Here is a 24035-nt window from a genome sequence, read left to right on the forward strand (position 1 = left end):
GTATATTGAAGATATCATAAAGAGATAATTTATTTTTAACGTAGAAATACCTACATAATATTACAAATAAATATAAATCGATTTAATCTATATCACGTGTAGATATTTCAGCAGTGTCTGTGTTATCGGGATCTGGGACTACATTCGGATTAACATTTTTAGATCCTCAAGAAGTTTCAGATTCATTTGTCGACGATTTTATGTCTATAATACCAGAAGAGTCAGCATACTATAAATATGCTGATTATTTAACTGACAATTATATCTCTGAAAATAGTGTGTTTCCGCCAACAATATGGTCCAATTTTAGTGCAAGTAAATCCAGAAGACCAGAACCACAAATAATTGTGAATCTTTCCACGCACATTTTAATGAACAATTTTATAAATCACATCCACATAATAATACATTTTTAAAAATTTTAATCTCGAATGTTCAAAACAACGTATACATTCAAATTAACAGTTGCAACTTAGGCATGCAAAAACCTGTAAGATGTAATATAAAAAAACTAGTATTAAAAACAACAAACGCAATAGACGAATACAAAAGTAAAACAATTTCAAGAATGACATTTTTAAAAAAGGTATGCAATAATTATTCAAAATAATAATTAATAATTAATTATAGAAGTATAGAACTACTACTAGATATATTAATAAATTTACTTAATTTAATTCAAATTCAAATTTTTAACTTAAATCCAAAAATTAAGTCAATTTTTCAAAGTTATTTTTTGGGGGGTCAATGAGAACCACCTCCTCGTGGTGGCCCCTGGGTAACTCTAAATGGTTCTCAAACTATAATGTAGACAGGTAGGTAGAAATAGATTTGGCGGAAATGAAAATCAAACCTTTTTCGTTTTGGCGGAAACAATAATTGGCGGAAACGAAAATCGAGTTTTTTGGCGGAAACGACGACCACCCATTTAAATCCGGGCCGTAGTTATCACTAAGGATGAGAAATTATAGCAGGTAAAATTGATAAAAACATACAAAAAAAAAACACGAAAATATGTATAAAAATTGGTTTATGTTATTATATAATTAAATATTTACTAATTTGATTTAACTACTATTATTATTTATTAAATTATTTCACAACCAAAAAATAAATGCATCTATAAATGTAAATAAATTTGGTACATTAGACATTTATGACATTTGAACATTTTCAACACCTAAATGACTACGATTGTCTGAATAAATATTTTTATAATGGGAAAATTTTATAAATCTAAAAAGTATATTGATTTGAGACTTACATTTAATTATTATTATTTTTTCATGCCTCTAAATTATAAGCAGTCCATTGTTTCATTGTCTTCTTCTTCAGTATGCAATCCTGAGATTGGTTTGTAGCAATCTTCCCTGTTACTTGCCTTCCTCTTTGTTTCCTTATAAAAAATACACCCCTGGTCCTCTGTTTCATTGTATCAACTAACAATTATTCAATGATTATGAAACAACAGGTTTTATATGTTCAATTATTGTTTTATGGGATAAATTGTATAAAAAATAAATTAATATTAATACATATTGTCTAAAAATGCATTTATATGCACGAAAAATCATTAATATGTTCTTCTTGAAAAAATACCAAAATATTCAAAAATATGTAAAAAAAAAAAACTACAAATATGAACTTACTATAGGTTATAGAACAAAATTTTAACTCACTTATCTATAAATAGAAGACATGGAAAAAAATGAAATTTCAATAATTTCTCATCCCTAATAATCACCAACACCATAACCGTACAAAATGTAAATCTTATTAGTTGTAAATTGTTGAACCATCTTACTCATCGTCCATCGAGTCCATTTCAAAAATATTGTTTAATATTTTATATTTTATCAAGTTAAATGAATTCCATTTGCTGGTATTTTAATATATTTTTACTGTGATAATTTTTCTTCTAATAAAAAACATCAAAATATCGAATGATTTTATTAGTTATGATATATTAATATCACTATATCAGGGTTATTATTAGTGTACTATAACTATAAGTAATAGTTATAGTTTTATTACTGTTTAAAAGTTTATATTGCTTCAGAGCTTTAATTTATTTTATTAATTTTTACTTTTTAATGTAAATAACAATATAACATATAGACCAGGGATGGGAAACTGGCTGCCCATGAACCTTTTTTAACTGGCCTATGTTACATTTTCAAATTACATAACTAAATTTTATTTTATTATATTTTTAAATTCGATAGATGTTTATCGTAAAACGTAGAAATGAATTATCTAAAGGAAGTGATATATTTAATGCTGCAAAACTGCAATTTTATTCAATCATTTGGTGGTTTCAACAAATTGTCATCAGTTGTGACTGATGAGCAAAATCTTTGTTTTTTTCTTTTTATGACCAATTGGACATTAAAATTATAAAAATTGGTTCCTTAATAGTAATTTTGAGTTGCCCATCCCTGATCTAGATGTTGAAAAAAACTTTATTCTAAGGACATATGGGTATCATATGGTTTTCACGGTGACTTGTGACTTATTTTCGTCTTGGTATTATTTATTATTAAAATACGAAATATAAATGATGGACTATATACATGGAGAGAACCTTACACAGTTACACGTAACAATTTTGATTCAGTTTCGTTAGAAATGATGAATTAACTTGTATATATTAGAAAATAACAATCGTCCAGGTATTTTGGTAGTCACCTCGCTGCTATACCTCTTTGAAAATATACAAGTTTTATTAAATACTTTATAATTTTATTTAACTATTATACTTTTCATTTGTTACTACAAATATTGTCAGATACTCAGGTATATTAGTCTTTACAAATTTTGTTTAATATATTGATGGAACCTAATTGACAAATACGCGTGTTCGATGGCATGCGTATGTGTTTATGTTTATAATATATAATTTATAGGTAAATTTATGAAACAACTTAAATTATTATCCCACAGGCTACGCCGTAAATTACCATTATATTATGCTCTAAGACGTAAAATCAATCGCATAATAATATGAAAACTGCAGCAATAATTAATAACTATTAACTAATCTATAATAATATTAAAAGTGAGTAATAACAGAAAATTATTAACGTATTACTGCTCTCACGCAGCACACTGCACAGCACTGAGCACATGCACAATCGCAGTAGTCGCACAGACAACACACTCACAGACGACAGACGGTGTAAGTTGGTCGACGTCGACGCCTCAACGCCGTCGATGGATACAGTTGTATTAGCACAGTATTAGTGAGTAAATTACTCGGAGTAATAGCGACAGATGATTATATAATATAATAATATTTATAAGTAGTAAGTACCCAATTACCGTCTTCACCAAACATCGATTAATCGTCTCCTCCATGAATATTTATTTCCCGTTCCACCCCGCCAAGAAACACATGACCACATGACGTGGGTTTATTATCTCGCGAGCATGTCACTCTTATTATTATTTGGCCATGAAATGTTGTTATCTATTATAATAACATAACATGTACTACAACTACACCAATAAGTGAGCTTTTCGCCCTCGTCGTCGCATATTCAGTCAATAGTCATTATTAATTTCTCAATCTATCCGTTTGAGATCCCGCGCACTCGTCTCGTCCTCGATCGTTACATCACGATCACGACAACAATAACAACAACAACAATAACAACGACAATAACGACAACAAATTATAGTGTTATGTCGTCGTTCGGAAAACTGATTTTTTTTTCGAACATGACGAAGTAATTACGCGATTTTCTACGTCATAATACGTTCGTATTAATTTTAAACCGATTCCAAATAATAGCATATAATATCAGTTAGTTGAATTAAAAAAAAAAAGAATAAATAAACTACTCGTTCGTTTTTTTTTTTATCACCTAGGAGAGTAATGGCGGATAATAATTTATGGCGTTTTGTTTTTTGTTATCAGTCCTGATCATTGCAAAATTGCAATTTTTGTATTCGAACAAAGTTGTGAGCTGCTGTTTTAAAAGCCAACAAAATAAATCGACGCAAAATGCGCTCGCCAGGAAATCAGTCTGTGTCATACAACTACTAGTTCGGGCGACAAGTTTTACAACATGGGAGCTAAAGATTCGAAACCGAGCTGCATAACTTATGAGGATGCAGTTAAAAGAAGTACTAGCATAATATAATTAACCATCAATATTTTATTATAGTACTATCATGCTCATTTGGTGGTAGTTATTATTATTTTGTCAATTTGAAAAAATGTACATGTATTTCAGTTAGTGATTCAGAAATAAAGAGACTGAGAGAAGCGTTTAAAAGACTGTCGCCAGTAAATGGAGCAATTACTAAGCATTCGTTCATTAAAGAAGTACTTGGTGATGGGGTTCCACTATCAATTGCTGAAGTATGTTTTTAATACCATAGTTATTGATAATCTGTACCTATTATAATGGAATATTTTATAGTATATATATTCAGCTTGTGGTGGAACGATAAAAGGTATTATTTTCAAAGATCTAGTTTGTGGATTGGTACTTTTAACTCTGGGTACCAATGAAGAAAAATACAAATGTAAGTAATTAATTTAAGAAATCAAAATATTGTCTGTTTATTTATATCATAACTATTTTATGAATTTTTCAGTTTTATTTAATTTATATTCTAATGAAAGTGAAAATGTTATTTTACGAGATGAATTTCAAAGACTTATCCAAGGGTCTGAGTGTATTTTTGTACCAGAACATGTTCAATTCTTATTTTCAGAAGTAAGTTATAATATTTTTCTCACATGTCTAAATAAATAATTATGTAATTTACAATAATAATACTTTCAGCAAGATCGTGTCAATTATGATGAATTTAGATCCTGGTTAACGAGACATCCTGATGCTACGTCATTAAGTCGATGGTTACTGTCAAAACCATGTTCAGTTTCTCTTAGTAATGAATTAGAAATGCCAACTTTCTATCAAACACTAGCTGGGGTAACTCATCGTAAGTATCTAATGCATTTTAGTTAAAAAAATAATAGAAGTTAATCAGTAAATTTTTTATCATCTCATAGTATTATTGTGTTATATATATTTTAAGTAAAATTTATTTCATAAACAATATTTAAGCTAGTTTTAGAATTTTGATAATAAATATAATATGTATTGTCATTTTAATGATGAGAAATACTATAAAAAATATAATAAAAATGGATGTTCTTAATTTAATGTTTAAGATAGTAAAATGGAAATCAAGCAAGTATTTTTTTTATTTTTATTTATTTTTAAAAATGTAATGTAATTAATAATTATAAGTTTGCTGATTTTTTCTTAACGATTTCATATTCTAGAATCAAGCAAAGATAATTAATTTTTGATAATTGCCTTGTATAATATATTATTTAATATATGACATTTTTTTTTTAAATGTTACTAATACAAGGGAGGATCTTTTCAACAATAACTACTTTGAAAATATTTTTAACCTAACTTCATAAGGTATTCAATTTTTTTTAGTGGAAGAAACGGATATCATCGAATTAGAAAAATGTTACTGGTCAGTAAAAGGTGAATCTTCTTCGGGGAAATTGGACTTAAAAACTTTGATACCTTTGATAAGTCCACCTATGCCATTAAATGTTTGCTCTGGTTTGTTTGCTGCTTTTGATGAGAACATGGATGGTCACATAGATTTTAAAGAAATGGCTTGTGGGATATCAGCTGCTTGTAGAGGACCTTTAACTGAACGACAGAAATGTAAATTGTTATAATTTTATTATTTAAATAAAAGAATTATTAATTTAAATCTCTGTCTAAATTTTTTTAATAATTTTTTTATTAGTTTGTTTTAAAGTATTTGATAATGATCAAGATGGCTATTTATCGAGAGATGAAATTTCTAAAATGGTTGATGTTATGCTTTTCATATGTGAAGATAATATAGCAACTCAAAATAAAGCAGCTACTGACGAATCAGGTATTATTCATAATTAATTTGTTTAGTTATGTACTTATGTTATTAAAATATTTTTTATTTTGTTAATTTTTAGTAAAAGAGATAATTGTATCTGATTTAATCAAACGTTCTACTGACAAAGGTCTTGCAATTGGAGAATATTTGATGTGGACTGTTCATAATTCATTACCAATGGATTTTTTAAATTTAATTTTCCAAGTAAATAGGTTTTATTTAATTTAGTATTCTGTTTATGTATAATAAAATGTTGTAGGTTTGCCATATTGTGTTTGGTTTGAGACCTGTATCACGTGTTGAGGAGGGAGAAATTGTAAAAGGCTGGTTAGAACGTGAAGAACGTAGAGGCTTAGCTGTTGGTCAGCTCTGGTATTTAATTTCAATAGATTGGTGGCGAAACTGGAATGACTATGTTTCAAATACATATAAGGTAAAGTTAATGAAAAAAAATATTTTTATACTCTTTTTCTTATGTTATTAGTAATCTATTGATTTTAGAACGGCGGTGAAATGTCCAGCTATTGTTCTTTTGAAAGTACTAGCTCTTTTTCAAAAACTTCAAGTTTAAAACTTTCATCGAAAAGATCGCAATCATCTCTGGAAAATAGTATTGCTCTTGATATATCTTCTGTATGTATACAGTTTTAAAATAAAATAAGATAATCAAAATTTATATTGTTTATTGATTTTTATTTTATACTAGGTGGTTGTTACTGGAATAACTACTCTGGATCCTAGTACTGGTGGTCATCGAAGAGTTGGTTCAATCACTTCTTATTCATCTTTGCAAGAATCGTATGTACCTAATTTTGTGAAACAAATTTATTATTGAAACTAATGTTTTAAATTATTGTTATAATTTATTTTAGTCCAACTCAATCTCCAATAATGAGTAGAAAAGTTAGTCTTAGCAAACCTGGTCCAATAAACAATTCTGGTCTTGTGTCTGTGCCAACCACAAAAGTAACATCATTGACAGGCGAAGGAGGTCAGCTAAAACGAAATATGCTGCTACGTGGCAGAGATTTTCAGTTGGTTCCCAACTCTTTATGGAAAGCACTTGTGCAGTGGTATAGAGGTTCACCAGCACTTCCTAGACAGGTAAATAATAACATAATTTTAATTAATTTAATATTGAATCAACAAAAAAGTAGTTTTTTAAAACTTTAAATAATAAAATTATATTTTTATAGGTTATTCAATCTAATCGAGGTTCAGGTGAAACCGAGTTGGAACTTTATCCATTAAATTTAAGACTGTTAAAACATCATAATGGTACCTTGAGTAATGGGTCGGGTCCTAATTCTAATGTGGTTAGGGCACCTACACCGAATGCAGGATCATGGTCTGGATTAGTTGGAGGTTATGGTGCAGCAGCATTAAGTAACTTATAACAATATAGTAACATTTGCTTTATTATATTGATAATAATTTTGAATACTTTAAATAAAGGTTCTACTGGTTACAATTATGTATCAAATTTAGTGAATTCTATGCCTCGGCGATATCTCGCATACACTGCATCTTTCAGCAAGTTATCAACTGTTAAACATGTATATGACTTTCTTTGTATTAGACTGAAATTAAAAGCAGAAGATATGAGGCTTTGGCATTTTCATGACGAGGTTTGAATATTTAAAAAAGAAAATAATTGATCAATATTAATATATATATATATTTTTTTTTTGTTCATGTAGAATAATATGGTATTAATTGAAGATGAAGATCAAACTTTAGAAGAATTAGGTGTATGTGATGAAGATCAAATAATTATAGAAATAAGAAACAAAGATTTGACATGGCCCGAAGAAATCGGTTCTCTCTCTATTAACTCTGGTGATAAATGTAAACAATGTAAGTACTTATCCCGTTTCATATAGATTCATTTTTTATGCAAGTGTTTTATACTCTGCACCATGAGAGAAGTAATCCATGTCCCAACAAAATTGCCTTCAATTCCGCGCATCCCAACCTATTTTACTTACCGACGTTGTAAGATCACAACTGTTTATGGTCGGCAATGCTGTATAACTAGTGTGTATCGTAACATAAATTGAATGGCATATAGTAGGGAAAACAAAAAATGTTTTTTTTTTCTGTAGATATTTTGGCTGTACAGTTAATAAAATATATACTAAATAAGTAAATAATATATAAAAAGATTAAAGTAGCTTGGCTTTGAATTGATTATAAATTACATAAAAAATTGGCTTTCAATATTTTTTTCTGTTAAGCAATGTTGTTTTTAATTTGATCATTTTATTCAAATTTACAGTGATAGATACACAACTATTCCATTATTTTTACTTCAATATTTTTATTATCAGTTTTTGCCAGTATAATCTATCAAAATAACAATACAGTATTATTTAATATAATATTTAAATATATTTATTGTAATTTAAATTATTTTTATAGTACCAGCTGAAAAAGGAGCTACGGGTCTAAACAATTTAGGTAATACTTGTTTTATGAATGCTGCATTACAGTGTGTAAGCAATACTAGACTCCTTACACAATATTTTATCAATGATATGCATCTTTACGAACTTAATCGGTATGTATTTTTATTTCTTAAATTAAATTCCATTAAAATTATTAATCATTACAGTTAATTTTCTAGGACTAATCCATTAGGTATGAAGGGATGTATAGCTAAACGTTATGGTGATTTAATTCATGAAATTTGGAGAGGAACCGCTAAAACTATAGCACCTCTTAAACTAAGAGTAAATTTTTTTGTTATTATTTTTCAAATACAATATTAATGGCTTAATATTTTTATTTATAGTGGACAATTGGAAAATATGCACCACGTTTTAATGGTTTTCAACAACACGATTCTCAAGAACTACTTGCCTTCTTATTAGATGGTTTACACGAAGATCTGAATCGAGTACATGGCAAGCCATATTCTGAATTAACAGATAGTGAAGGAAGACCTGATGTTACAGTTGCAGAAGAGGTTTGTCTTATTAGTTTTATCTTTATTTTTTTTATATATATATATAATATATCTTAAAAATAAAGCTGTTATTTATTTATTATTTAATTGTACTTTATTTTAACTAGGCATGGGAAAATCATATTGTGAGAAACAAATCAATTGTGGTAGATTTATTTCATGGTCAATTAAAATCAAAGGTTACTTGTAAGAAATGTGGCCATGAGTCTGTTAGATTTGATCCATTTAACTATTTATCATTGCCTTTACCAATGGAATCATATGTGTGTCTTCAAGTTATTGGTAATTTATATTTTATAGTTTGGTTCTAATAAAGTATTTTTTATTAAATTTTTAAAAATTTATATTTATTTTAATATAAGAAAAATGATGTAATGGTGTTTAAAATTAAATATAACAAAATTGACATTATTTCTAATTTTATATAATCATGTTATGTATTTGTTCTAACACCTTAAATTAAATATTCTAAGTTTTGGACTAAATTAATTTTAACAACTAATCTAGAATACCTTAACTTATTTTAATTTAGAAAATGTAAATTAATAATTTTATACAATTATTAGTGATTAAATTGGACGGAACAGTTCCTGTGAAATATGGTCTACGTATGAATGCTGACGACAAACATTCTGTTGTTAAATCAAAACTTTCTTCATTAAGTGGAATCCCTGCCAATAATTTGAAACTTGCAGAAATAATCGGAGCACAAATTAAAGTTAGCTTTTATAATTTATATAATTATGTGCAATGGGCTTTAACTTTCCACTATAAATTTAATTTGTTTAATTAGAATATCATTGTTGATGAACAAAAAGTAAAACCGGGAAGCTTATTGTATGCATACGAGCTACCTCCACCTACATCGGTAGGTCCTGGTTCAGAAATGTCTGGCGATGAAGAGCGTTCATCCATTTGTTCAACTAAATCTGGTACTCAAAGAGAAGCTGCTCAAACATTTACCACTATACAACGAACTGTTAGGCCAGGAAATACATTAGGTAAACTTAAATAGAAATTTATGAATTCTATTTATTATTTAATTAGAATTTTATATGCTTTATTTAAATATATTAATTTATACATTCGTAGGGCAATAAAATGCCAACATTAAAACTATAAATACTAAAGTTTAAGCCAGTGATTGAATTAAAAAAGTAAAAACATTAATAGCACGTTTGGATATACTAAGTGTCAGCATTACTGTAGATCTATGACTTGTCAATTAGTATGAGGATTCTGAAATATTAATTGTTAAAGAGTGACTTTTGCCGCCCGTTATTCATTCATTAGCTACTACTGATATTCTAATTTGTTTAATTTTATAATTTTCTTTAGTGCAATCAAATGGTAATCGTACCAGTAGTTTAAATGAAGACATATCAACAACTGATAATACTGATGTAATTTTGTTTGTTACATTAATTTTATTATTATTTATGTTTAAACTTAGGTATTTATATAGTATTTATTATTATTAGAGTATTAGTGGATCTCAAATGGACACAGACATCAATTTAGAAGAACCTATTCATGCCACAATGGCAGACAGTGGGAATTGCAGTGCTAGCAGTTTTAGTTTGACTGATAGTGGTGATACAATCCATCAAACTCCAAATTATGTTGTTGCATTGCACAGGAAAATGGTAATTATATAAGTAAAATAATTATTACTGTTAACATTTTGTTTTTAAATTAATTTTTAATTTTGCATTTTATTTAACCATTCAAATTATAAACTTATTATTAACAAAAAAGTAATATGCTAAGCAAAATGATCTTTTTTGTTGATTTGCATTTATTTTTATGAGAGATAATTAATACATAATTTAATTTTTTGAAAACTAAATAAATAATTAATCTAAAAAGTTTAAAAATAAACTCAACTATTGGTATGATTAAAATAGACATTACTACATTAGTACAGTCAATTTGACTTATATGTTGGTTGTAATTGAATTTAATGTATCAATTAATCTTTAATCGTTGTTTTTAAAAACAAATTAGGGTTTTCACTGTTATCAGAAGTATAATTGTAAAGATGCCGTGATGAAGTAGATTGCAATGTACTTAATTATTATTTTATGTATGTCTTTATGTATATTAAGTTAAATCTGAATATAATGTTACTCACCAGTCATTAAAATTATTCTCCTATTAGTATAAGAATTATTGAGATATTTTAGTGAATCAAGTAAAAAAATAACTAGATCAATCTAGTTACTGGATATTTATAAATAATAATCTATAAACTATCTATATAATTGCCCAATAACTGGTAAAAAAATATATTTTCTATTAAACAATAATTTATTGTAACATTTACTTAAAAAAAGACATTCAATTTTGCCATGACAGTTTCTTACAGTTAAGTTAGATATATTTTGAAAAAACTTAGTTAATTGTAAGTTTTGTTAAGAAGAAATAATAATGTAATTATTAATTCATTTCAAAAATTATCTTTTAATGATAATACAATGTTTTTAGATCAGACAAGATGTGTATTTTATATCTGCTCATAAAAGTAAACCTAGTATTTTTGGCTTACCAATAATATTACCTTGTAATGAATCTACTACGAATCAAGATCTTTATCAAGCTGTTTGGCTACAAGTAGCCAGATTAGTATCACCTTTGCCACCATCTGAATCTACAGTACCTAATCATGCTATGGATTGGTAATAATATTAATAATCATATAATATAATATATTTAAAAAATCATTAATAAATGATTCATTTTTAATTATTTTAGTGATGATAGTCTTGGCTATGAATTTCCTTTTGTTTTGAAAGCTGTCAACAGAGAAGGAACACTTTGTGCATGGTGCCCTTGGTATCGTTTCTGTCGAGGATGTACAATTTTATGTTGTGATACTGATTTTAATTTTGCTGCAAACCATATTGCTATAGACTGGGATCCAACAGCTCTACATTTACGGTATCAAACCTCTCAAGAGTCTGTAAGTTTTTAAATTGTTTTATTTTAGCATACATTTCATTGACTAAGAACAATTATTAAAAGGAACATGAATGCGTTGGTGAATCTCAGTGTTCACATACAGAACCAATAAGTCTTGAATCGTGCCTTGCAGCATTTACTAAAGAAGAACAACTTAGTGAAAATGAAAAGTATTATTGTTCTACATGTCAAGACCACCAATTAGCATCTAAAAAGTTACAGATTTGGAGATTACCTCCAATTTTGGTAAGTTTTTATAAATGATTAGTTTATTTTATTTATACAATAAATATATTTTTTTTAGATTGTTCATCTGAAACGATTTCAATACCTTCAAGGAAAATGGGTAAAATCACATAAAGTGGTAAAATTTCCTTATAAAGATTTTGATCCAACAGATTATTTGGCTTCAGTTCCAAAACACACTGTTTTAAGAAACAAAGAGTTACAAGATACAACTAAAAATTTAAAGTATAAATAAAAAAAAACTATTTCTTCATCTAATCACTTAATGAATCATTATATATTTTTAATAGAGAGCAGTATCCATCAAACAATAAAGAGGATTTAAAACCGGCTTTATTAAATATTGGTAAGATCTGATGTTCTAATAAAATAAAAATAAAGTGCTTTTTGATAAAGTTTTGTTCTCTATTGTGATTGATTAATGAATGAATACAAAAATATAACAGTCATATTCCCAATATTATGTAGAACTATCCAATAAGATACTATTTAATTTTAACTATAATATTTTAATTTAAAATATGTATATATTTATAATTATTTATTTAGATGATGATAGTCCATTAAATATCAATAGTCGTCTAAATGAACTAGAAGGTTCACAACGTAAAAGGTTAGAATCTACTTCTCTTTTACGTACACCAATAGATGATAAAGCCTTGCAAGATTTTCATCAGCACAAATTGGTTGATGAATTTAACCCATTAGATTTGAAGTACAATTTATATGCTGTCGTGGTAAATTATTCAAAATAATATTATTTAGATACTTATCAGTTGTCACGACTATTTATACAATTTTCTAGTTAACTCATTTTGTTATTGAAACTATCAGATTAATACTGCATTATATTATTTTAACTTTCAAGACAATTTTGTAATCTGCTATATAAAATAATATTATAGATCTGTTTAACAAAATTGAATGTGTAAGCATAAGGCAACTTTCTGTAACACATATAAATACCTATTTACTTTTTTTTTTATGGTATTTTACATTATTTTTCCAAAATATCTGTTACCTAATTATAATTTGAATTCATGACTTACTTACTAATATCTTTGATAAAAAAATTATGTTCAATGCTTTGAAAAAGCCAGTAATTTCTTTTCTTGGTAAATTCCAGATTTTCAGGTGAAAATACATGTTATAGGGCATTTGCACATTATTTTTATATACTTTACACTTGGGTTTTATTGCACAAACTTACTTAAATAATTTTCTGAAAATATTAAACTATATTTATTTATTTATTTAAACTTCTGTGAAGGCTCAAGTACAATATAAAAACACATAAAATAATGTGGGTATTAACCAGTGGTTTTCGCATAACAATTAGTCTACAGAAAATTATGTAGGTAGTCGTGAACGAATAAGTCTCATTATTTTTTTTAGTCTTAAAATTACTTATATTTTATATAATGTTTTGATTTAAACAGTGTCATTCTGGAATTCTGGGAGGTGGTCATTATGTATCGTATGCTTGCAATCCAAATGGAAAATGGTACTGTTATAATGACAGTAGTTGTAAGGTAAAGTTTTCAGCTTAAGTGAATAAATCTTTTTAAATTAAATTAAAAAATGTATGCATTTTACACATCTTTCTTAGGAAGTCACTGGTGAAATAGATACTAGTGGAGCATACATGTTGTTTTATGAACGTGAAGGTCTTTGTCATAATCAATACATGCCCAATGTGTTTGGTCGTGTTCCCGTTGATGTCAAGGACCTTGATCAAGATTTTGATTCTGACTTGAAAAAAGTTTGTACTATGATGTGATCTTTGAGCTTATATATTTTTTATAAATCAATGAAAAAGATTTATTGAAATATTTTTACACGAGCTTCATTTGTTACTTTTATTATTATTTTGTAAAAAAAGTGATGAAATGCCATATTAATGATTAAGTAATGTTGCAATGATTGCCGGTTACTTATGCCATTAAAAAAGTTACCAATCTTAATCACAGTCTGCACATTTTTATTTGTATATTGCCTTTAATGCATTCCATATTATTAAACTACTTCAATAGTAGTTTTTACTATACTTAAGAAAAATAAATATTGATAAATAAGATCAAAAATATTGGAACAATTCATTCATAATTATGATTATTATTATTTTATTATTATACTGTTGCTTGTAACTGTATATTTACATTGTTTTCTAGTCTGTTAGAGCTCCCATACATTATTTTTTAAATATGTGAAATTATTATTATTATTATTATTATTATTATTATTTGTTATATTATTTATGTTATGTTTCTGAAATAATTAAATTCTATATTTTTATTTGTTTAGCAATTAGTCTACCTACAAATTTTATCGTTATATACTGCAAATTTCTTATTGTAACTACTTACAATGTTATTTAATAGTTGTTTTTAAATCTAAAATGAAACATATGTATTAAAATATTATTATTGATATAAAAATATGCATTATTAATTGTAATGAAAATATTCTTGTTTGTCATACATAATGTAAAATTATATAAATATATAATATAACTAATTATTTTTATTAGGTAAACAGTTGATGCAGTTAAAAATATAATATTATATTTTACAGATAATTTGTTTGATTATATTTAGATCCAAAATATTCTGAATAATTTTTATATTCTGTGGCTATTCTATTATTGTTTGACATGTATATATCTTATGGCTGGGAGTCATTCTGTTGACTTGTTCGACATTGTGAATGGTACCATGACGTCATGAGCATAAATATATATATATATACAGTAGATGCCACTTATAAGATTCACCCGCACAAAATGAGGCTTATAAAGTTATAACTATAACCAATTAATCTTATCGGGGAAGTGGGGAAAAAAAAAATTTTATTACATATTTATTTCTTATTTTACATTTTTTTACTTTAATTTTAACCTACTTTAATATATATTACTAAATAGGTACCTATTATACACACGATACTTGTGAAAAATGTGAAATGCGTCGTGAAGAGTGGTCGTCGAATCTATATTATGCTCATAATAGACAATGGAGAATATAAAAAATTAACTTAGAAGGTCTATCAATTATTTTAAGAAATTATTCGTACATATCTGAAGAGCAATAGATTAGAATGGGTTGGGTCTTGGGTATAGTTGGATTGATCTTTTATGGAAAATTATCGTTACCTATAGCAAATGTCATTTTTATCGAGAAACTAATAAGGCCATTTCAATTATTATGAAAAGCAAATTTATTATTGATGAATTCAATCGTTTATTGTTAATAATTTGTCTATGTTATGTGTGTGAAACATGTCACTTGGTGCATAAAATAATTAATTAGAATAACTTATGATAAATAATTTATTAATAATGACCGCGATTGTGTCAACTGCTGGGTGCAATAATACAATAAAAAATATTCACTTAGGTATATAATTTTAAATTTTATTGACGCGTAACCGGTACTCAATAAATTACAGAGTTAACATAGTTTATAGTTTTGTTCTCTCATCTCTCGCAATCTCACTTCTCAAAAATATTGTCAAATGCCAATTCTTTTCCATCAGTTATATCATCTTCAGACTTCTCACAGCATTAAATAATATATGTATAATGTATATTGGGTACAGCTGATGTATTATATTATTATATTGTACTTTTTGACACTGATAACAGTTGTACTTTTATCACTGACTGTATATTTTTCTCAGAATCTATTATCTATAGTGTCTACTGTCTTGTGTCAATTATTATGAAAATAATAATAATTAATTATTATAATATTTTTCTGATTTTTCGATAGTCAGTCACTATAAATTAAATAATATTAATACAATTTTTACGTCACGCCGAATCGACTACTAAGTACTAATTAGTCAATTAAAATAATCAACAATTTTCATTTTCAATCATTATTTGTCCATGTCGCTGTGATAATTGTGAATTGTGGGTTTTGGAAAAATTGGTTCAGTGTTTCAATAATATCTTATGGAGGTAAGTGTTACATAATACATATTAAATTTATTTTACGATGCAATTTTATATTATCTCAAACAAATTTAATAGGACAAATTACCATCCAAGGAAACTCATGTTTGGACTTTAAGCGATTTTATTGAACGACGCAAAGAATGGGATCAAGGAGATGAAGCACGGTTAGCGGAATACCTTCAACAACTGTCCAATGTAAGCGTAACTTATAATAATATTATATTTGTTATTAATTCTTATGATTGTATAATGTTGTAGTCATGTATTTTCTTATTGATTTCACTTTGTATTCTTTGTTATATTAATTAACAAATAATAGTGAATCATATCCATTCTGTTTTAAAAAAATGTCACTTTTAAAATGTATTGGTTTTCATTTAACCTATTTTATTTTAGATATAAATCATGCTTTGTGATTAGGTTTTAAATCAAGTAATAGTATTTTTTAATAGATAATAATTTCAATATTTTTAGAAAATAACCCAAGGTGCTAAAAATACACTTAATGAATTGGAAAATGTAGTGGCTAGCATAGATGACACTGCAGTTAAAATAGCAAACATCAACAATGAATTTCAGTTATTAGCAGATAAACAATTTATAGAAAATAAAGTTCAAGATGAGGATGAGACAGTGCAAACTAAAGTTGAAGTAAATATAAAAACATTATTTTTTTTTATGAGAAAAAAATAGGAATAATATAGTTGATTGTTATAAATAATAATATTGTATTTACTAATTCAAATATGCATTGTTTTAGAAACCTGTGTTACGAGAAATCAATGCTGATACATTAGTAAATAATATAAAAGAAGCACTTAAAAATAGCTTTGAAGCTATTGATACTCACTTTGAGAAAATTACTGTTGTAGTTAGTGATTCTGATGATAATGATGATGAACTTAGGTTAGAATTATTTAAAATTATTTCTTTGTGTCGACTATAATATTTTCATTTATGTTTTTGTGATAGTCATGAAGAAACTGTTTTGAGGCCAAGGATATTTTACAAAAAATTAAATCTTCCTTCTTTAAGTGGTAATACATTATCTGAAATTGTTGTAGATAATGCTATGTTTTCAGATTCAGATTCTGATGTTGAACAACCTACAAACACATTTAAAGATCAGGTAGTATTAGTTTTACAAATTAATGTATTGGTTATTGATAAGATCAATCTATACAACGTTTACTAAGGGAATATGAATGCACACAAACCAAAACTAGTCTTTACCAACTACATTATTATTTATAATAACCAATCATTAAATAAGGTTGAAGAAGAGAGTGAGGTGAATAAAAGGTAAGAAAGTGAGCTGGAGTTGTGTATAGTGTCATGTGATCATATTCTTACAACAAACAAAATAAAAAAACTGATAAAAATATATATTTTTATAGACACCATCTAGATTCAAATTATTTATTTTTTCACTTAAAATGCTTGAAAATAATTGCTTTTGCAGTTTTATGTATACAGTTTAAATTATGTTACAATTTTTTTTTTTTGTTTATTTAGGAATCATTATTTAGTAATGATGTACCTGAAGAGGATAACTATTCTATTAGTGAATCAAAAAATATATATGAACCTAATCCTGAATCAATAGATACCAATAATATTGTTTTTGAACCAGAAAAACCTAAACCTAAAAATATTCCCACATATGCAGATTATGATGAAGGTAATATACTAATATATATAAATATTTATTATTAGTATTTAATTGTTTATTATTTGTTACAATATACTGAAATACTTGCATTTGAGTTCATAATATTATATAGTTTAGAGATTTGTGACTATATAATGATATTCAAGCCATTTCTTTTATGGATTTCAGTTAATGTTGTATAAAAAGTAATTATTAATTTTTTATTTTTATTTATTTCAAATTGTTTTCATTAGTTTCTGTAAATTTCTTTTTTAAATTAATTTGATTACTAAAAAATAAATAAACATAGTTGACTCATCGAGTTATTTAACAGTTTTTTTAAGTTATTTAATTCAATTTGGCACATTTAAAACTTCACAATTTTTAGCAGCTATATTTTATAGTAGGGCCAAAAACAGCTTTTACTCCAGGACGGAATTTTTCTTATATATTTACATAGTATTATACATTAAATATATGTTGTCTAAATAGCTCTTTATTGATTAGGGTACAATTATAAATTGCTGTTGTGCGGCTTTAACTATAGCATGTTGATTAAATTTTCTCTGTTTTTACGTTGACAGCATTAGATTCTAGATCAAACTAATTTTCAAAAATTACTGTTTGTGATAAATAAGTTAAATTAGACTAGAATTAATAGTTACACACTTCCAAATTATGTTATGTTTTATGTGTGATGAGTATAATATATCATGCATTTTTTAAGTTTATTTTTCTTTGTACTAATCTTTTTAATTAAAAACTTTACCAAATTGTTTTAATAGATGATTTATTTAGTCCACCACCTTTAATTAATGATGATGACGATGACAATTTAGAGAACGAATATAATATATTTGGTAATGGTAATAATAATATGTTTGGTGAAAAAAACTTGTGGGATGATATTGATGATGATGACAATGATTTTTCAAATGAACCACCTTTACCGATATACTCAGACAAACCCCCTCTGCAAGAACTTAAATCTGATACTCAAGTAAAGGTTGAAGTACCAAATATACAACAAACACTAAATGATGAATTGCGAAAAAGATTCCAAAAAGGTTATTTATTTTATATAGCTATATTATGTTTAAGTGACAGTTGATTATTTTTTCATTAATTCTATAATTCTTTATTTTTTAGATAGTACGTCTCTTTCATCAGATAATTTAAATGTCACATCGTCCAAAATAAAAGTATTTGTGTTATTGCTATTAGTAATCTTAAATTTATAAATAATTTATTTGTTTGTTTATACATTTTTAGTTACCCAAAGGAGCTGTTAATATTCTTGGTGGAACTGATATAAAACCATACATTTCTAATCCGGCTTTAAACATAAGGTATTTTAAATTAAATTACAAATATCTAGTTAAATTTAATCATATTTTGCTGTGGATAAAATATTACATATCTATATAATATAGTCATATTCTTATGATACTAATTATGAGTTCTCAATTATAAAATAAATTTAGCTAATTACATTAAATATTGTAATATAATTATATATACTTTGTTTCACGAGAGAAGGAACTCGTTTAATGCATAATATGATTGATGGTCGGTGATAGCACAGAAGCCACTTTTCCCCCATTTCTCTTACCCAAACAGGTACAAGGGAGGTGGGAGATGCGCAGCGACCAGCAAAACGAGTTCCTTCTCTCTTTAAATGGGAGTATAGTATATTAATTAATATGTACTCAGAAGTTAATAATGCAAATATTCATAAAATTATTATTTACAGACCATCAACAACATCTGAAATAAATAAAAAAATTGCTGTAACAACACAGAATGATACTATTGAAGATGTTAAAAAAGATTTTAATATTTCAAATAAAGTTATAGACAATTCCAATCCAAATTCAGTTAATGTGGGATATAAAGATTTAATAAAAGAAACTAAACCAATAAAAAAACGATCACTCTTTGATCAAGAATCAGATGATGACGATTTGTTTACCAAAACCACAGTAACAGTTGCTCCTACTTTAAAACCAGAAATGTTGGAATCTAAAGCAAGTTTGACTAAAGATAAAATTTCATCAAGAAATATATTTTCAGAATCAGATTCAGATGAAGAATTTATGGATTCAAAACTGAAAACAAAAGAATTAGTTTTTCATTCTACTATTGATAATAATTCTACAACACTTTTAGACTCCTCATCTGATGATGATTTATTTAGTAATAAATCTATTAATAATATAATACCAAAACAAATAAGTTCTTCTCCAACGCATGTTGAAGTTGTAAATAAATCAAATAAAACAAAACATATATCAAAACCATCCATAGAAGAAAATAAAGTTAAAGATGCATTAAATAAAGTAATTATTGATGAATTAAAAAAACATACAGTAAATTTGAATGTGGTTGATAATAAAGTTATAGAAAAAGAATTATTACCAAATAATAATACTTCAAATAGTAATATTATAGAATCTCCAAACAATGATAAAATAATACAAAGAAATCAAAAGCCTTCAAATTCACAACAGACTAAAAAGTTAAGTAATTTTTTTTCATCGGATGAAGACGATTTTGATGATGAGACATTGCTTAATGTTAATAAACCAAATAAAAATAGTATTAAAAAAGATCAATCAATTTCTAATGCAAGTGAATTTAGTCAAAATACAAATCGTGAGGTTCATGAATCAAAAATAAAATTATTTGATTCTTCTTCTGATGATGATCTATTTATTACTAAACCAAGTGATAGTCTTACATCTTCAACAATCAAAAAACAACCTAGTTTTAATGAAATTGAAAATATAGGTATTTCAAAAGAGATTGATGATTGTGCCATACTGAATAAAATACCAAAAATTGATAAGATAAATCAAATGGAAAATGAAATAGATAAAAAAAATATAAAAAATTGTAATCTATTGTCTGATGATGATGAAGATGAAAATTATTTGTCTTTTGATAAAAACATTTCTGATATTATTGCATCTAATAATCAAAATATAAACGAGAAAATATCAACTATAAGTTTGTCATCTGAAGAATTTTTTAGCCCCCAAAGGGATCAAAACAATCAAGATATGTTTCAGAATACACCTGATAGTTTAAAAGAAAGTAAGAATTATGATTTATTTAGTCAAAAAGAGATTCTTATGCCTAAAAATGAAATAATGTCTAATGAAAATACAATCCAGAATAATAAAAATTCTATAATATCAAGTAGTGAAGATGAAACAAAATTGATGTTTAGTTCACAAATTAAAAATGAGAATTCTAATATAGAAACTAAGTTGATTTCTCCAACATCAAATCTATCACCTGAAAATTTACTAAATAATAAGAATCAAGTATCATTGAAAGAAAAAGATATAAATACATCCAATATGATAACAGAATCGATTTCTTCAGAAAACACAAAACAGGGTATCGAAAATTCTAAACTTTCAAATAGTGATGGACAACAATTTTCTTTCAATTCAAGTACTCAAAATGTGAATACTATTCAGGAAATTGACGTAATTTGTCCCACATCAGAATTGTCCTTTAAGGATTCTATTGATGGACCTTTTTTCAGTTCACCAAATTCAAAGAATGAAACTATAAAAAAACTTCCAGGTAAAGCTAATTTTAAATAATACATTTTTAATTATTGATGTTCCTATAATTTACTATTAAGATAAATAAATATTCTGAAATACATTTAACAAAATATAAAAACACAGTATTGTATTAGTATAATTAGTAGAAATTAAATTAGTACAAATTAAGTTCAATTGTGTTTAAATTAGGAAATTTTGGAAATTGACAATAAGCTAGCTGATATAATTATATGTTGTTGAATCAAAGGATATTTTGGATTTAAACTGATATATAAAGATAAATTTGGACAGATAATAAAGTAGGTACATTAATACTTCAGATTACCATAAATATTGGATTCATATAACAATTTAATATTATTAAAAATAGCTGACATTTATCTAAGCTGATTGTTTAGAACATAAGTGAAATAATGTAGGACTTTAAGATACAGTAAATAACTGAAATTCAAGTTAACAGGATAGAATTTTTTTTAATGGAAAATTAAGTAAAATGTGTATATATTTATACAATGGAAAAATATATTATTGTTTTGTAACTAAAAAAGGTTTTTTTTTTATTCATCAATACAAATTATCATCATATTATTTTAAATTTTTTTTTTTCAGGAAAATTAAATAAAAATGCTGGTGCTTTTATAAATATTGCTAGTTTACTTCCCAATTCTAAAAGCCCATTGAAAATATCGGATATTCCTCGATCGGTTTCATTAGATGAAAAAAATGATACTTTACCAACTGATGGAACAAAGCTTTTTAGTGCTGAAAAAGTAATTAATATTTTTAAATATAATAGTCCAAAACATATTATAAGTTGTATATATACTAATAAAAATAAATAAATAATATTTAAAACCTTTTGGAATAATGTTATTTCTATTTCTTTATTTGTGTTTATATTACTGTACTATTTTTTCTAGGAAAGAGCCAGAATTCAAGTAAAAAGACGTCCACAAAGTCGAAAAGCTAGAATAGCTGCTGCTCGAATGTCATCTATAGATATTGGTTCCGAAACAAATTTTGAAGAATCATCTCGCCTATTTGTTTCAACGTCAGATTTAGTTGACTATCAATCTAGTCCAATACTAAATAACGATATTACAGTTTCAGATTCTTCAAATGAAGTTAAAAATAAAATCCAAGCATCAATTAATGATAAATTACTTGCAGCAAATAATAATAAAACTGATGTAATTAGTGATAAATTGGAATCAAAAAATGAGCTTATAAAACATTTATTTGATGACGATTCAGATTCATCTGAGTCAATTCAACAAGAGTTTGATAAAAAAGATAATGATAACAAAAAAATAATATTAGGTGAAAAACTATTAGAATCTAATAAATCAGTGCAAGAACAACTCCCTGTAATTGAATCAGTTCATAAAAAACTTCAACAGAATGAACCAGTAAAAGAAAAACAACTAGAAACTAAACCATTAAAAGGAAAACAACCAAAAATTGAATTGATTAATGATGAAATTTCAGAAATTGATCCAATATTTGAAACACAAGTTAAAGCATACAGTGTGAAAGAATTAGAAGAAAATAAATCTAAGATTTCAAATACCTCGTTACCTCATAAATCCAATTCTTTATTTGATGATGATGACGACGATGATGATTTATTCTCTCGAAAATCTGGTAAAACAAATAAACTGTCATCAAATTTATTTGATAGTGATGATGAATTTGAATTTAACAAAAAATTTACAAAAAAGAACTCTGATAAAACCAAGTCAATATTTGGTGATGATAGTGATGATGATCTATTTAATACTCCCAACAAACCTTCAGGAAGTAATTTAACCTCTCAAAAACCAATTAGTTAGTATAAAATATGCTATAAAATAATTATCTTGTAATTAATCTATTATCTATTCAATTTGTAACAATATTTTATTAATTAGTGTTTAACTTTTTATTTTTTCAGATAAATTAAATCAGCAACAAAATCGATCTAGTAGTGATGGATATGTAAAACTTGCTGCCGAAAGTGTTGCTGTTAATCCATTAGAATCTAAGAAATAAAATAATTGAATATTATAATGTTATTTTTATTTTATATTTTAATATTTTATGCGTCCACAATTTTTATATTGGAATTTATGTGATATTATGTGTAAAGAAGTTTGAGAAATTTTGAACCTTTGGAACAAAAAAAAAATTAATATAAAATTTTATTATTTAATAATAAGCATTATACATTTATAAACAATCTGATTGGAGCATTATTTGTTTTGCTCTCTCGCTATCATTATTATTATGTTTTAATTTGATTTGCCATTATTATATTATTACCTTTATATAGTGTTATATATTATTACACTATTATTATTATTATTATTATATTTTGGGTTGTTAGTTGTTATGTTATAATTTTGTTATACATTATTTGTTTCAAATAATAAAAGTTTTCATATCATGGAGTAAAATCTTTCTATATTTTAGTTTGTGTGCCAAATTCTTATTGTAACCAATAAACTATTATGCAATATATATTTATTAAAATTGGTTTATATTATGTTTAATTCTTGATTGTGATGATCGTAATAGGGAAAATAAATTGGTCATATTTAACTTAACTAAGGTGGCGGGCGGTGCAGATGTTGATTCCTGAGTTACTATGAACTCGCAAATCAATATATAAAACAAGTCACAAACTCACAACACACACATGATCACCAGGAATAGTCAATGGTTTTGTTCATTTGTTGTCATGTTGAGATGACGTGTGATCACAGTAAG

General features: G+C 26.0%; 2 protein-coding genes across 7 annotated transcripts; both read left to right on the top strand.

The window, feature by feature from the left end:
• The first annotated feature begins 3223 nt into the window (after nucleotides 1–3223).
• LOC132928816 (ubiquitin carboxyl-terminal hydrolase 32) lies at nucleotides 3224–14675 on the top strand. Of its 6 annotated transcripts, none has more exons than XM_060993756.1 (32): nucleotides 3224–3242; nucleotides 3920–4128; nucleotides 4239–4366; nucleotides 4428–4533; nucleotides 4606–4727; nucleotides 4797–4956; nucleotides 5469–5708; nucleotides 5794–5928; nucleotides 6002–6126; nucleotides 6182–6355; nucleotides 6424–6555; nucleotides 6629–6720; nucleotides 6795–7026; nucleotides 7119–7308; nucleotides 7378–7550; nucleotides 7623–7779; nucleotides 8344–8482; nucleotides 8549–8654; nucleotides 8717–8890; nucleotides 8998–9172; nucleotides 9457–9608; nucleotides 9684–9891; nucleotides 10229–10293; nucleotides 10372–10536; nucleotides 11378–11568; nucleotides 11645–11852; nucleotides 11915–12097; nucleotides 12156–12322; nucleotides 12388–12443; nucleotides 12647–12834; nucleotides 13537–13629; nucleotides 13707–14675. In XM_060993756.1, the coding sequence occupies exons 2-32, from the start codon at nucleotides 4071–4073 to the stop codon at nucleotides 13875–13877; spliced, it is 4665 nt and encodes a 1554-aa protein (XP_060849739.1). In that variant the 5' UTR covers nucleotides 3224–3242; nucleotides 3920–4070; the 3' UTR covers nucleotides 13878–14675. The 6 variants fall into 6 exon arrangements, with proteins under 6 accessions (XP_060849739.1, XP_060849708.1, XP_060849700.1 ...); XM_060993725.1 differs by lacking the exon at nucleotides 3224–3242 and adding an exon at nucleotides 3486–3758 and having other exon boundaries at nucleotides 3871–4128; XM_060993717.1 differs by lacking the exon at nucleotides 3224–3242 and adding an exon at nucleotides 3486–3758.
• Nucleotides 14676–15801: 1126 nt separating this feature from the next.
• On the top strand, nucleotides 15802–23722 carry LOC132931913 (WASH complex subunit 2). Its single transcript, XM_060997997.1, has 13 exons — nucleotides 15802–16058; nucleotides 16131–16250; nucleotides 16530–16706; nucleotides 16816–16961; nucleotides 17028–17184; nucleotides 17571–17736; nucleotides 18492–18773; nucleotides 18856–18908; nucleotides 18979–19055; nucleotides 19460–21303; nucleotides 21897–22057; nucleotides 22208–23114; nucleotides 23221–23722. Exons 1-13 carry the CDS (start codon nucleotides 16053–16055, stop codon nucleotides 23316–23318), a joined length of 4194 nt encoding a protein of 1397 aa, XP_060853980.1. The 5' UTR covers nucleotides 15802–16052; the 3' UTR covers nucleotides 23319–23722.
• The last annotated feature ends 313 nt before the right edge of the window (nucleotides 23723–24035 follow it).

The sequence above is a fragment of the Rhopalosiphum padi genome, chromosome 1 (assembly GCF_020882245.1).
Source record: "Rhopalosiphum padi isolate XX-2018 chromosome 1, ASM2088224v1, whole genome shotgun sequence".
Lineage (NCBI taxonomy): Eukaryota > Metazoa > Arthropoda > Insecta > Hemiptera > Aphididae > Rhopalosiphum > Rhopalosiphum padi.